The following is a 14,810-nucleotide window of genomic DNA, read 5'->3' on the forward strand; positions in this document are numbered from 1 at the left end:
CTGATTCTTGTAGCCGTCACCACTCTTACCACTCTGGCCACTTTTGTCTCTGCTGAAAAATTCCCAACCTTTAGCTCATAGTGCCCTAGAGAGGCCTTGGCAGTGCAGGATGCCACACAGGGCATTAGGAGAAGAAAGCTATCACCGCTGTCTTTGCTGCTTTGCATATCTTAAGGAACTTTTATTTGTGGTTGTTTGTCTGCTAGATCATGAGTGTGCTAATCCTTAGGAATCAAGGCAAATCCGTGCACAACATATGCAAGATCGACTGTGCTTCGTTCTTACCTTGTGTATAACACAGGCAGAGAGCCCTATCCTGAGCCAAAGGTTAGTTGGATCAAAGCATTTGGGTCCTCCAGAAGGTAAACTATTGGTAGCTGCAGAGAAGACAGTGACCAGTGTGCCATTAGTGCTCAAACCTTGTGCAAGAGGAAGGATATAATTTTAGTGAAGACTCCCAAGTGATTCCATTGGGTCAGGCATGCCCACAGTGTAGAAGGAGGTGAAAATACGTTAGCAAGAACCCAGGAGCGAAGTTTCCTTCCTAGCCCTAAACATGGCAAGCAGTGAGATGCTGTGTGTGTGATATCTCCTCCACTTAGAAGGATTCTTGGTATGTAATTGAGATACTGGCGCTTTAATAGATGGGGGAAAAATCTCTGGTCATGGCTAGATTAAGTCATGTTTTCTCTGTGTCTTAGCAAAAGTATTTCAGTGCAAGTAAGAAAGATTTCCTGTAATAACCTATCAGTTTTTAAGAAGCTGTGTTCGGGAATTTTTCCCTAAAATAATCTTACAGACCTTTCTCTATGACAATTCCATTTTTGGAAATTTTGCATGAGGAATCTTTCATATGAAATGGGAACGTTTGAAGTGAATCATTTAATTTGCTTAACTAAAGAGGTTCCTACTACATTTTTATTTTAAGCTGATTCTCTTTAATCAAAGTACAAGTCACTCTTAAATATTTAGTGTTGTTAGATGAAGATCCGTGAAAGAAAATGTAATTATCTTTTCCCTTTTTGCTTTACCTGAAATACGACTTTTTGGAATTTTTAATTTTGAAATACCAATTTAATTTGAGCTGCCAGCATGAATAACTTCTAGGGTTTTAAGCACAATTTAGTATTTTAAATTGAAAAGCTATATCAATTAATTCTGTATTATTTTAGAGACTTTGTAGCAGGTTTGCTGGGGGAGATAAGCGAGGGAGAATCCAATTCAGCGTGGATCAATTGATCATGCATATAAATGGCCAGTTATATGTGCAGCTGATATATTTGTCCATGATTGAAATATTAGTGAGATGTAAGATGTACTCGTGTTTTGAGGGTATGTCTGCCGAGGTTTTTTTGTAGATTGACCTAATTGGCCTATAACCTCAAACTTGTGCATCTAGAAGGCAACAGTTTGAGGTCTGTAATTAGTTTCAAGATTTCAGTAGGATCGATGGATGTGCAGCTGCCCATGAAAATCAGACCATTTGGAGGGACACTCCAAATGGAGTTAGTCATCCAGTTCCCATGTCATAAGCTTGAAAATGTGAACTTGCTGTCTGTCTAATAAGTAAGTACCGTCTGTTTTCACATTGCTCCCCTCCTCTTAGTTGTTGGCTGGTAGCTATTTGTGTTCAACTGATTTTTTTTTTCAGCCTAGCTGGCTTTGACGCCAGACAAATTAGATAGCATTTTGTCTCCATGATTGATCAGGGAGCTTTCATTTTTGGCATTGTATTGGGGCATTGCTTAGAGGATAAATAAATAAATCTGATATTCCTGACAACTGTAAAATGATTAAGCAAAAAAATAACTCCACATAACAAAAAACTAAATGATGATCCCTTCATCACTGTTTAGTGTGAAATCAAAAGGACAAGTTTTGTTTGGCTTGGATAACTGGACATGCTAACTTTGAACTAACATTACTATTTCCTTCTTCCCACTGAACATTAATCTACTGGTGGTTAGTACATGGGACCAAAAGACTTCCGATCTCTGAATTTCTGATGGGTTAAGTTGGAGCTGCAATTTCTATTTTGAAGTGTGGGTTTTAGTTGGAAACCGAGTACATAAAAATGGAAATTTCTCACTCAGTGAATCACATCCTGGCTGTTGACCTGAGTGACAAAACCCATTTTTTTCCCTGTGCCAAGCTGATGTCGTTTGGACAGGCTGCCTTGATTTTACTTCTTCTGCTTCTTGCAAAGCCACCATATTTTTAACCAGTTGCAAGGTCAAAATCGGTTCTCCTGTAATATCTGGTCAATGGTCTTGTCTCCAATACTGTCAGACAAGGCAGCTGTGGGAAGTTTTTTGCCAGATTGCTACTTGCAATTCAGCCACGTTGAGGAAGGATCTCGGTTTATTCCCCCCAGTGTGTTAGCAACTGCAGTTCCCGCAGCTGGAGTATCTTCGTGTGCTCGGAGTGTTTTTGGCCTGAGCAGCCTGGGAGGAAAACGAAAGGAATTTGTCTTGTCTCCCAGCTATGTTTCTTATATGCTTTGGAGCTCAAGAGACAAACCCTGTGCTTGTATGTTTGACCCTGCCTGTCAAACATGCTAGCACAACTTTTCTTGACTTCAGTTAAATTTATGCCATGATTTCAGAGGACAGATATTGGCTTACTCCATGTAAAATGTCCATTTTTATGCTACTTGATCTATTAGAAATGCTAATACTAAATATTTAAAGCTGTTTATCCATACATATTTTTCTCGAAGGCCTTCTGGCTACTCTTAAAACATGGCAGACCTAAAGTGCATACAGTTGTTACTCAATTCGAGTGGTCCTGAAGGAATAGTGAGCATTTCAAATATTGCAAAAATTATAAATAACTCCTGTATTCTTATTCAAGAAAAGCATATTTTGTGTATGCATGTAGTGAGGGAAGAAAGAAGAAGACCCCTTAAAGTTCCTGTTGAAGAAATGAAAGTTGAACTTTCATTTCTTTGAACTTTCCAGCTCCCTTCAGCAAGCTCCAACTTAAAGAGGTGGAACTTTACTGAATGCAACAGTTGTTGCATGTTATCAGTCTGAATTTTGTCTCAAGTACTGACAAGTATTTTGTCAGTATAATAACAGTATGCTTTCCAATATAACATTTGTGACGGTGACCTTTTTTGTTTAAGAAAAGAAAAAAGAAGGAAAATACACCTCAAATAATGCATGGCAGCAATCAACTGAAGCATTTCCCTTATTTTCACTTCCAGAAATGTGTATCTCAGGACATCTGTTTTTATTAAAAACTGTTCAGTCTGCCTGATGACACAGCAGCACAAAATATTGCCTTGGGTTGGTAAGGTTCTCCATCAACACCTAGCAAATGAGCGCACTGAAAACTGCTCTCTAAAATGCTTTTCTTCAGAATACCTGGTGTTCTCAAGGTCAGCCTGTTTCCTAACTGTTATGTCTTTTCCTTTCTTTCAGGGTTTTGAGGACCCCAAGGACAAGTAAGCAAATTTCCTTCTGTCATACACTGTTATGTTTCCAGATTTTGTTTTTCCTCTTAGTAAAAAAAAAAAAGAAAAAGAAAAAAAAAGGAGGGGGGGGAGACGGTAAAAATTAATGTCCAACAGACAATAACAGTGATGGACTCCCCAGGGATTTTTGCTGGAGGGAAAGCCAGTCTGAAGGTGCTATATTGGCAATTGAGAATTGCTGCTGCCCTCAAAACATTTATTTGTTTGAATGGTTCTAACTAGTTCCTGAGAACAACATCTACACGTAAAGGGTGTTTTACAGTGTAGGATGTTTTACAGTGTTTTACATTAAAAACATTTTAGTAAAAGTAACAGTTTAATAGGAATGGTATTTTGTATTGTAAAATTGCTTCTGCGGGGGAAAAAATAAATCCAACCATGTTTACTGTTAACTTCTGCACTTAAGCATAACAAAAGCATTTCTTCTGTTGAAGGTGTTTGTAATAATTTCTTATTGGGTCACAGTGGATGGTGTTAATTGTAGCCTTGCTCAGAGCCGGGTAGGTGAACATAGAGGAGCCTGATGATGCGACACTACTGCTCCTTGCCAGTGTTCTCAGGCTGTCGGTCAGGACTTGGGGGACCTCCATGAGCTAGGGCACAGAAGTGCTTCTAAGCACCCTAAAAACCCAACTTTGGCAAAATTCACATTGTGAGGACTGAGCCCTGAGAACAGCTCTCCAAAAGTAAATGGGTGTGTTGAGTTGGAATATGGCACAGCAAGCAGAAAGCATGAGGAATCCTCTCTTTCCCTTGCCCTTCACTGCAAACTCATTTGTCGTGACGTTTAGTTTGCATGTTCTGCTGGCAGTACGACATGTCTCAGAGTCACCGGGTTTTCTTGTTGTGCCCTAGGCTGCCGTGAACTCTGTTGATATCAGATATACTTTGGGCAGAAAAGAACCAACATGTTACAACAGAATAATCCTTAGGAACATAGAAAATTTAAACATTCTTCATGAAACAGGATATTTCCTTATAGTTTGTGCAAGAGAACGTAAATTCAACTGCCTCAGCCCACCGGAAAGTTACTGGGGAGCGCGGAAATGCTGAAGCACCTCCACTGTTGTCTAAAAGATCATACTAGCTCTCCTCTGTCCTGTAGTCTGAACAGGTTACTTCAGCGGTTATGGCCAATACCTAAGTGCCGGCAAGGATGACTGCATATTTACCTGTGCTGATTTGGCGCAGCTCCTTCATGTTATGTAGGTTGCGGGGTTTTTGCTTTTCTGTTCAGGGACAAAGGTTTGGCCACAAAGATCTCCAGCAGGAAGCATTCATTGTGATGTTGTTCAAAATCAGATATCAAAGCCAAGTCAAGCGCTCAGTCCAGTGCCTTCACACGCAGAAACGCTGAGCATACTTTTTGCTGACAGCGGAGGAAGATGTAGGCACCACGCATCTCTGAAAAAGGCATGCCTAAATCCAGATTTAGATGCTGAATCTAAATGCAGATTTAGCTATTGAATCTAGGCATGAAGCATTTAAAACTAAGGCCTTTATGTAGTGCTGGCACGCTTCATTTGCAGAAAGTAACCCACTCAGCAGGCGGCTTTCGGATTGCTCAGCAGCCAGCGCCGCCGGGTGAATTGCCAGCCTTTGCGTTTGCAGGCAGAGTGCAAGAGCCGCTGCAAGCTCCGTTTGCGCTGTTCGCGTCCCTCACAGCTTTTTTCTGTTGGCTGCATTTAGAGAAATCTCAGTAGTGTGCTGAAGAAGTGTTTCTGAAAGTTTTGTGTAGGCTTGAAATCCTGCTTTTTTCCCCCCACCACAGTGGTGTCCATAAGCATTTCCACATATGGTTTTCGTTAGTCTACCGCAGGCCCTCAGCTCTGACTTACAGGCGCTGTCTCTAGGGCACTCTGCAGCGCTGGAAAATGTCGTCTTTCCATTCAAACTATCCGGTTTTGCAAACGTACCCAGAGTTGCTCCATCCTGATGAGCTTGGGTGCAGCTGGCAGGGTAGCGGGCTGCCAAAGTCCCCCGAGCAGCGAGGTACGTTCGGGGGCCTGAGCTTCCCTGCGGTCTGTGTGTACATGGGCCCCTCACGGGGAATATCCACAGCGATTTCAAACTTGCAGGGCTGTTTCTCCCTAAGCCGCAGTCCCACAAGTTAATGTAGTATTAGAAATATCCTTAGACCTATAATGACTTATTACAAAGTTGGCTAGAACTTGAGCGTGGTTCGTTCTTCTCTTTATGTCTTCCTGAGCGATGCTTTTCGACGGCAACTTTAAATTTAACAGAGGTTCACGAAAGTGCTGAGCTGGCTCTTTAGCCTGGCTTCTCGGGGAAAATACGCTGCATCTCTCATATGTGGTATGAAACGAGTAAATGTGAATGACTCAAATGTGTAAATAACTAGTAAGGTCTTGGAAGGCTTTCTGTAAATATGAAGCCTAATAATCTCCTTGCTCATTTTTGTGAGTCTGGGGGACAGAATTGTGAGGACTGAGTGAAAACAAGCTGTGTCTTCTTGAGTGTTTAAGCAGATATGCTTCCTTCAAGGAAGCATCTACAAAGGAAACTGAATTTCCTTTCCTTCAAGGGACAAAACCACATTCAATTTCAAAGTGGAATAAATGCCTTACAAGGAATAAATAGCTCTAGACTCAAAAAGCAACTCTTTTTTCCCCCCAACCCTATTGAAATATTAAAATTTGCTATTATAATGATACAGACGTTGAGACAAAATAGACTTGCATTTACCATACTGTTACTGTAGAGATGCAGATGATGAGTCGTCACGACACAGCTGAGGTGCAGACAAGTTCAGCCTATTGGCTGGGGCAAAAGGGGGTGGCATGCAAACGCAATGGGCCTGCTTTATTTTTCTTTTGGTCAGAGGTACATAGTAGAGTTGTGGGTGCAGAGTGCTTCTACAAATCTGGTCTGCTATTGCAAAAAGTTTTTGGAAAATTTGGGAAGCCGTTTTAAGTAGTCTTTACTTGCAGTATAATCATACGTATAGAGGCCTGCTGGCTACATGCAGTATTTGTGCTTACACACTGTTATGCAGCACAAATAAAACCTAGGAAATACAGCTGAGTGGCTTTTCATTTTGCTTGTCAGTCTTCAGGCTTTCTTTCCTTTTTTTTTTTTTTTTTTTTTTTTTTTTAAGAGTGCATAAGGTGAAGGTCACATAACATGAACTATAAGCTGCTCTACCATCATGGGATTTGTGCATGGAAATAGTTATCCACTGGAATATGCCCCAGCAAAAGCTCTGTGTCCTTGGCAATCATGCAAACAGAGCAGGGAAAATATCACTTCAGTATTAGCTTTTAATTTCTGCCTATAGCTAGATTTAAGACAGGCCTTTAAAGTGACAACATCAAGTCATTAAAATACCGGTAGACTTTAAAAGTAACTAGAGGTTTTTGAGGGGAGGAGATATTGCTTCAAATTCCTTATAGCACAGGATGTCTCAGGTTGATTTCGGTGTTATTTTTTCAAGTTTTTGAAAATAAGCCCCATTTTTCAGAAGTTGTAACAGAGCATTAAAAATGCACTGGCACTGAAGGTTATCAGCAATTTAAAAATCTTGTTCCACAGTTTTGGAAAGTGGAATCTAATTTCACACTGTCTTTGCTTTTGCTACCTTTTTCCCAGCTCAAGTATGTTAAGTAACTATCTTGTATAAGTGAACAGAACATTTCAATCTGAACTATGCTTCCCACACTTATAAGTGACTGCACAAAAGGGAGAGGGTGAGGAGTCAGGCCACATTTCTTCCCCACATTTGTTCTTGTGAACAATGTAAATGCTCAAAAATAGAGAATTGTTCAAATTCAGAAATTTTCACAGGAATATTTACAGAAATGATATTGGGAAACAGGAGCGATGACTGTTTTCATGAATCATTTTGCCAGTTCATGCAATAATGGCTATAAGAGTCTTGAAATGCAGGGAAGACTAAGGCAGAGGAATCGTGGAGGGAAACTGCTGAATGCTTTTAGGGAGTGAAACATGGTAAAAAGACTTCACAGAAAGAAAACAGCTCCATGATAGATGTAGTACAGAAAAAGAGCAAGTAAATAAAATCTTTTTACTAGTAGACTCAGGACTGGCAATGAGCTCTCGAGCTGATACCATTTTCCTCTCAGTTCATAATCTGCTTTCTAGTTAAAAGTTGTCATAAGTGAAATGTCATTAACCCCCAGCTTGTTATACAGTGAAATGGTAACTGGATAGAAAATTGTCATGTCCTCTTACGTTCCCTTTTTGTGACATCTCCTCAGGAATACACAGGAAAGTATGAACCCGGAAGATGAAGTCGATGAGTTTTTGGGCCGTGCCATTGATGCTAGAAGCATTGACCGGTTGCGCTCTGAGCACGTGCGCAAGTTCCTCTTAACATTCAGGGAGCCTGACTTGGAGAAAAAGGTAATGTTGTTGACGGATCATTGCAACAGGTCAGTCAGGCTTCTTGTGAGTTTTGATTCTCCTGCATAAGCTGAAGCTTTTATTTTTAAAGGTAAAGTTAGATTTTAGATGTTGGAGGTGGGATTGTGAATTTAAAAAAATCTCTGCTTCTTTACGGAAATGGTAATGTATATGTATCCCTACAAAGCCACAGTCATCTGAAGGGAGCACTAGGCAGGAAAGCCAAGCCATTTCTGTCAGACACACATGAATATGCAGTGATGACCTGCAAGGAGTAAGCCTGATCCATTCCACTGAGCTTAAGGCATCCAAAGTGAGACTGCAGTCACCCCTCATCTCCTTCGATCACTGAAGAAAGTGACTGTTTGAGAATGCAGCCTGAGATCTGAATCACTTCTGGAGGAGCTCTTGTCTTCCTTTGGCCATCCAGATTCACTAGGGTACATTCATACTCCTCTTGTCTTTGGAGAAGCTGTGTTAAGCAACAGTTAAAATCATCTCTCTTAGATTTGGGAAATGAGGGTAACATTTTCAATTTTTCAATCTATTATATGAAGACAACAGCTTCTCTAGAAAGTTGCAAAGTTCAATTCAGCCCTGTCAGGAGATACCTGGATGCTATTATGAAGGATACCATATAAGCAACTGTTTTTAATTACCAAAAGAAAATTAAGGTCTTTATTTTTAATCCTAATAACACAGGTCCTTGGGATACTTGAGCTGTCTTGAAGTTAAACTCATTTTTTAATGGGAAAAGCTTTTGTTAGATAGCTAATAATAATTAAATTCGAGGTAATTGTTTTAACATATTATTTAGAAATGCTCTTTCAATCATAAGAGTTGCAACCTATTAAAAAAGCAGACTTTCACAGGATTTACAGCTACTCAATGAATCAGTGTTGGATTCAATAAAAGCACAAGCATGTAATTTTCCCCAGCTACTTCACTTTAATTTTATGGCTGAAAACTGCTAGGGAAATTAGCAGTTCACCTGTTCTGAGCATCTTTTATTTCATGGTTCAGTCACTGAGCCCATCTGTAATGAGCACTGTGCTTCAAGCTAAATAAAGCTTCTTTGGGAATCGGATACAGCTCCCATGTGACTGATCTGTTGATAAGTAGTTGGAATGAATGGCTATGTGAAAACTGCAGCATCCTTGCACTATCATTAGAACCAGCCAAGCCGTCTGCACAAAAACAGAGGTTTTCTCATTAGCAACACACTTTCCTGTTGGAGGAAACTTCCCATGGAAGAAGTTAATATCTGCCAATGGTGACCTAGAATTCTGGTCTCAGTTAACCACTTTCTGTTCCTCTCATGTAAGGAGCAGAGGGTGAATCTTCTTTTCATCCACCTACGTGGGTATCTTCCGTGGCTTTGGTTCTGTTTGAGGTGTTACACTTGCCCAGGGAGAAGGAGACTTCTCAATTTTAGATGTTCCCTACCAGTGGTGCTTTCTAAGGACATAAAAAGAAGCCACATAAGAAGCTTTTGTGGGCAGAAGGCAGCTGACTGTGTTTCCCACGCTAATGTAACTCTGTTCACTTTCTTGCAGTACTCCAAGCAGGTGGATGACAGGTTTGGAGCCTACGTGGCTTGTGCCTCCCTAGTCTTCCTCTTCATCTGCTTTGTTCAAATCATAATCATGCCACAGTGAGTATCTTTTCATCCCTTTGTTCCCATCTGCACCCCTCCTGTATTCTGCCCTACTTCTCTTTGGTTTTTCTTGAGGTTTCAGAGCACCAAAGGGAAGAGAAAAATCCTTAAATAATTCACGCTCAAGTGATGCATGATGCTTATTGTTTTCACTCATTTTTGGAGCAGAATTAACCTCCTCACTGGCATGTGAGGATTTCTGTTTTGCCAGCATGTTTTGTCTTAACATTTACCTCCATTTTAGGAAACTACAGTAGTATTTTTATAAGCCCATGGAAAACAAATATCACTAAGTTGGTGCCTTCACTAAGGCACATTATACATTCACAACATAAGGCTAGACTCTCTTCTTATCTAAATGCAATAGGACAGAGTGGTGTCTGCTTTATGGATGAAGTCTAACTTCTCAGCTATTTGTTCCTCTGGACTCTGGAGTACCTGTGCAAGAAGTTCCTCTGGACTCTGGAGTACCAGTGCACTGGTACTCTGGAGTATCAGTGCAAGAAGAAAGGTTCAGAGGGAGTTGAGCTACACATGCCCAAGTTGTGGGCAGCTCACATTCAGTTAAAGGGTTGCAATCATTTTTTTCCCCAGGCAAGAGAGGGACCAGAGTGGAATTAAGCGTCTCAGGACTGTGGGGTACTGTGCCTTTGGACTGTTGCAGTGTATTTCTTTATCTGAAAGTCACAGGCTAACCCACTGGATCTTTTCTAGCAGGAAGCTCCACAGACATGGTATTTACTCGCAAAGAATTCTTGAAAAAAAAAACCAAATTAAAGCATGGTAATACTTTCCAGTGCTCTGGTTTCAGAGCAAGGATATCTCCTTCACTGTGTACCACTGTGCTGGAAATAAATTTGGAGTTACTCTTTTTTAATTTAAAGAGCAAGATCACAGAAACTCTAAAAACATTTCATTACAAAAAGACAAAAAAAAGTTCAGAGAGAGTCTCGATACTCTGATTTGTCATCACAACTGATTTCTGTTTCTGTTCACACCACATTTGTTTTCAGAGAAGACACTGGTTTGTACCATTCGGATCAGATATTTGGAAGGTCATAGAACCTATGTCTACTGTTTGAGGTCACTCACTCTCCTGAGCAAGAGGGCAGTTGCTTCTGGTCACAGAAAGATTGAATCAGGAAAATGGCATTAATAGAAATGTGCTGTATAAACAGAAGGATCCACGTAGGCAAATAAGAAGTGAAGCTGGAGGAAGCTCAAAAGTGAAATCAGATCAATCCCAGCACTTAATGCAATGATGACTAAAGGTGTTCTTTAAAAGTTTGCCCTCATTTATTAACGGATTACACTTTGGATTTCACAAGTGGATGTTCGTGCCTTGAATTCACATTTGAAGAGGCCCTCTAACAGCCTTTGTGTCGCTCATCAAACTTCCTAAGCAGCCGCCAAGTTGTCTTTATAAAACCCAGTTTAACATTCAGAATAACAACTTGACAATTTCTGATCTGTGACAACCATATGGATGGCTCTTCTGTGTTACACGACAGCAATATCTTAAGACAGTATGGTGTAAATGTCATACTGGTCAGTCTTACATGGCTCATAAGAGTGGGGGGGCTGTGGGTTTTTTTGTTTGTTTTTGTTTTTCTTCGACATCCTTATGCAGCCTGAGCTGTCTGAAAGATAACTTTGTTGGAGAGTAAATAAGTTTAGTGTCTTAAGAGCAAGTCAGATATATTTTCCATCACCTTTTGCCTGTTTTTCCTTATATTTCAATTGCATAGTTTAGTCTTTTACTGAAGATAACAATTAAGCAGCAGGGCTTCATGAAAGACACAATATGGAATTTGAATCCGAAACCTGAGACAAAATGGCAGTGATAATTTGTGATGATAAAGAGGAATAGCTTTAATGAATTTCACAAAGGCTCAAGCAGTGAATTTGCAAGTACAATTATCTTTGTAGTCATGAAAGAACACAGAGACCAGCTGGCTTTGGTGTGGTTAGCCTTAATGTCACGTTGCAAGAACACTTCCTTTAAATTATGAACAAGGCAAACTCCTGGGAGGGGGCCTGTCCTTTCACACTGAGACCAATCATTGGGAAATTGTTGTTGAATATCTTCATGATCAAAACACATCAAAATGCGTAATACAATGTTGGCCCCAGGTCTTGTTTGTACTTCAAAAGTGGAAGGAACAGAGAAAAAGGAGGAACTCTCAAACTGACTGGGCTAAAGCTGTTTCCCCTAACTATCGTCTTGCTGTGGTTGCTCCCAGCCCATTTAAGAGGCAGAGCACTGATGTACACTCTGCGTGGGTTATCTAACCCTATTGAGCTCTCTCTCTATATTCCCTCTTAAAAAGCGCGGGGTTCCCAGCTCTTCCAGAGGCACGCGTGAAAGGCCGGGCAGAGGGTCGCATTAGCTCGAGATGAAATGCACCTCCCCTGCAGGTTTCTTATGTGCCTGGCCACAGCTGCCCACATTGCAGAGCTCAGCAAGCCTTCCTTCCCAGGGGTCTCTTATCCACAGCCAGCTTGGGGGCTGACCCGCTGCAGTAAATTGTGCTGTCCTCTCCTGTAGTGCATGAAATATTTCTCAGCCCCTCTGCTGTCACCCTGGCAGGAAGGCGATTGCAACACAAGATGCAGTATTCTCTGCTCTGCAGCCTGTGAGAGTAATTCAAAATAGGACAGGGGATCTGTTGGTATTCAAGGCACCTCATATCTCCTACTGCTATCCTAATTGGAGAGCCCGTGCAGTGTGTCATAGCTTGTACAAATGTCATATTCTAGAGAGCAGAACTGTAGCTATTCTATGTGGTGTGCATTAAAAAACAAAAAAATCTCCTTGATTTCAGCTCTACGTTTATGCTGGGTTTTTACCTGACCTGTTTCCTGATCCTGACCACGGTGGTGTTTGTTTCAGTCATTTATTCCTGTGTAAAGGTGAGCAATGTTGTTTCTTTGTGGAGCCCTTTGCCTAAGCCGACTGGATCAGTAATCTGTTTCCTAAGCTAACAGAGCATGTTTTGTTAGCAGTCCTTTCCACACTATGTGATAAGGGTTACAGAAAAAGCCTTTGATAAGGCAGAATGAACTGCAAACAGATGTTAGGGTTGGCGTCTCTTTAGCTCAGCAAGAAGTAATCACTCTGCAGATCTGCATGTCTATTAAGTCCCCTGCAGGCGTTCTCGTATTGACATAAGAAGAACACATTTCCCAATGTGGAACAAAACACTGACCATTCGTTTCCTCCCTGTAAACTTCCTGCAGAGTAGCCTGTGTACTGTCCCCCTGCTGCATATGCATGTTTTGGTAGGCAGATAATCAGAAGCAGAATATCATCAAGGAAAAATGTCCTGGGGGGACATAAAAACCATTAATATATATAACTTTATCAGCCTTTCTCAGATGAGTGTGCAGAGCTTTCAGCATTTAGTGAGCTCCCTTTTGTAACTGGTGTCCAATAAGCAAAGAAATAGGTACTGTGAAAACTGAAAACATTAAATATTCTTGGCATTCTGTGATAAAATGGCAGTCAGTGCTGTTGGGAAGGGTGATGTGCTTATACTTTTCAGTCAAAAGTATTTGTATTAAAATGTTGATCGTAGTTGATTGTATCTGCTGTTTTGAGGATTCTTCCATGCTAACAATGTCTGAACCTGGAAAATGTTAGGATTCAGACTCCCTAGTCCAAACTCAGCTTCATTCCTCAAGAGCTTTGAACAAATAGCTCAGTAACATTTTTTGTTTCCTGCAGAAGAAATAGTCAGGTAATGGATTGTGTCAGGGAAATGATTTGCCTCACTTTAATTTTCTTCTCTGTTCCATTTTCGACAGTTGAAGGTGGGTGCTCTTGACAGATTTACACCTTTCATGTCTTTGATTTTTGAAAGTTCAATTCTGAGAATTAAGTTTTGCCTTCTGATTTAATAAGAGCTATGAACTGTTTCCACTGAATGAAGCTTCAGGTTATGTTTAAACTTGCAGCTCCCAGGGCTTCCCTGAGGTCATGAACATTTTAAAAGAGCCTGGTTCATAAGTGCGGCGTCCCGGTGGTCCTGCATGTTTACCTTGCTTGTTGCAAGTCTTCCGTGTTTCCTGGCAGTCGGAATTTCAAGTCAGAGAGAACAGTGCTAATAGGAAGAATAGGAAGACTTGGATCCCTTGCGCTGGGAAATAATACCCAACGGTGCCCCGTTATATGTCGTGTGCCCATTGCACACGAGGATGCTACTGAGTGTCCTTACTTTGTAGACTGGTGATCTGCCATTAATGAAAGCGATAGCCCTTGTGGAGAGCTTTTGGTCTCAGGCAGAAAGTACTCGGCAAGCCAGTGCCGAGCTGTGCTGAAGGCTGTTTACGCTGCAGCGCTACGGGCAGCGGCGTCCCAGCACGCCGCCAGCCGCGCCGAGCCAGGCCAGCACACCAGCTCATCCGCGACGCGTGGCCCTGTGCAAATAACGACGCAGGAGCTCTGGCAGCCCCAGACCTCTGAAGCGTCTGGCCAACCTGCAACCAGGCAGATTTCAAAGAGCACAGCTGTTTTTCACCCATTGACTTTTACAAGCTTAAATTGTTTTCACAAACTGACAGCACCACTCATTTTTTCTGAGTGCATTTTCTGGTGCATTTTTTCATCATTCAAAGTTTTTGATGTTGGCTTGGGGCTTTTTGGTTTGTTTAACCTTGTTACTGGTCTAAATTAATGATTAATTTAAAAAGCACACAGGATTTTTCAACCCTGAGAGGTTGATATGTTGTGCTTTCTTTGCCCTTAACTTCCAAGCTCCCATAAAGGAGTCCAGTGGTGCCTGCAGCTGTTTTTAGGCTGGCTTTGCCTTACTGGACAGGTCCTGGAAACACAGATGGACAGGTGCCACAGTGGATTAGAGAAACAACACCAGAATTTAAGGGGATCTTATAAAGCTCCTGGTATTTCCAAAAGTGAGTTTTCAGCATTCTGACCAAGACCCACAGGGTATTTATGTATAACATTTGCTGACACCAGTGGTATATGTGCATGAATTGCAGATATTAAAAATATAGGGCTTTCTAGCTCCTGTACTTTTTTTTGATTGCCACTTTTTTAGTGCCCCAAATTAGCTTCTGCATTGGAGCATCTGATTATGGGATGGCTTGTTTGTGAGGATGTGTACTTCTGCTGCAGGATTGGCTTGGCCAGTTACCTGTTGAACGTGAGCAGCTCCCAAAGCTAAAGCTGCTTCTATCATGAAAGATTTTGGTATTTCAAATAAGATTCTTTTTTTCTAATTGATCGGTTTGCCCAGCCCTTGATTAAGGGGTATTGCTTTACTACTGTAC

The 14,810-nt window shown here is 41.2% G+C and overlaps 1 protein-coding gene across 1 annotated transcript in view; it reads left to right on the forward strand.

Moving 5' to 3' along the window:
* Positions 1-14,810, forward strand: part of ADCY5 (adenylate cyclase 5) — a 222,248-nt gene that overhangs the window by 185,001 nt on the left and 22,437 nt on the right. Inside the window, exons 9-12 of the mRNA XM_062578953.1 lie at positions 3,426-3,448; positions 7,717-7,861; positions 9,418-9,515; positions 12,344-12,431. Coding sequence (XP_062434937.1) covers positions 3,426-3,448; positions 7,717-7,861; positions 9,418-9,515; positions 12,344-12,431 — 354 coding nt within the window. The remainder of the gene's footprint in view (positions 1-3,425; positions 3,449-7,716; positions 7,862-9,417; positions 9,516-12,343; positions 12,432-14,810) is intronic.

Source organism: Rhea pennata, chromosome 6, assembly GCF_028389875.1.
Source record: "Rhea pennata isolate bPtePen1 chromosome 6, bPtePen1.pri, whole genome shotgun sequence".
Taxonomy (NCBI): domain Eukaryota; kingdom Metazoa; phylum Chordata; class Aves; order Rheiformes; family Rheidae; genus Rhea; species Rhea pennata.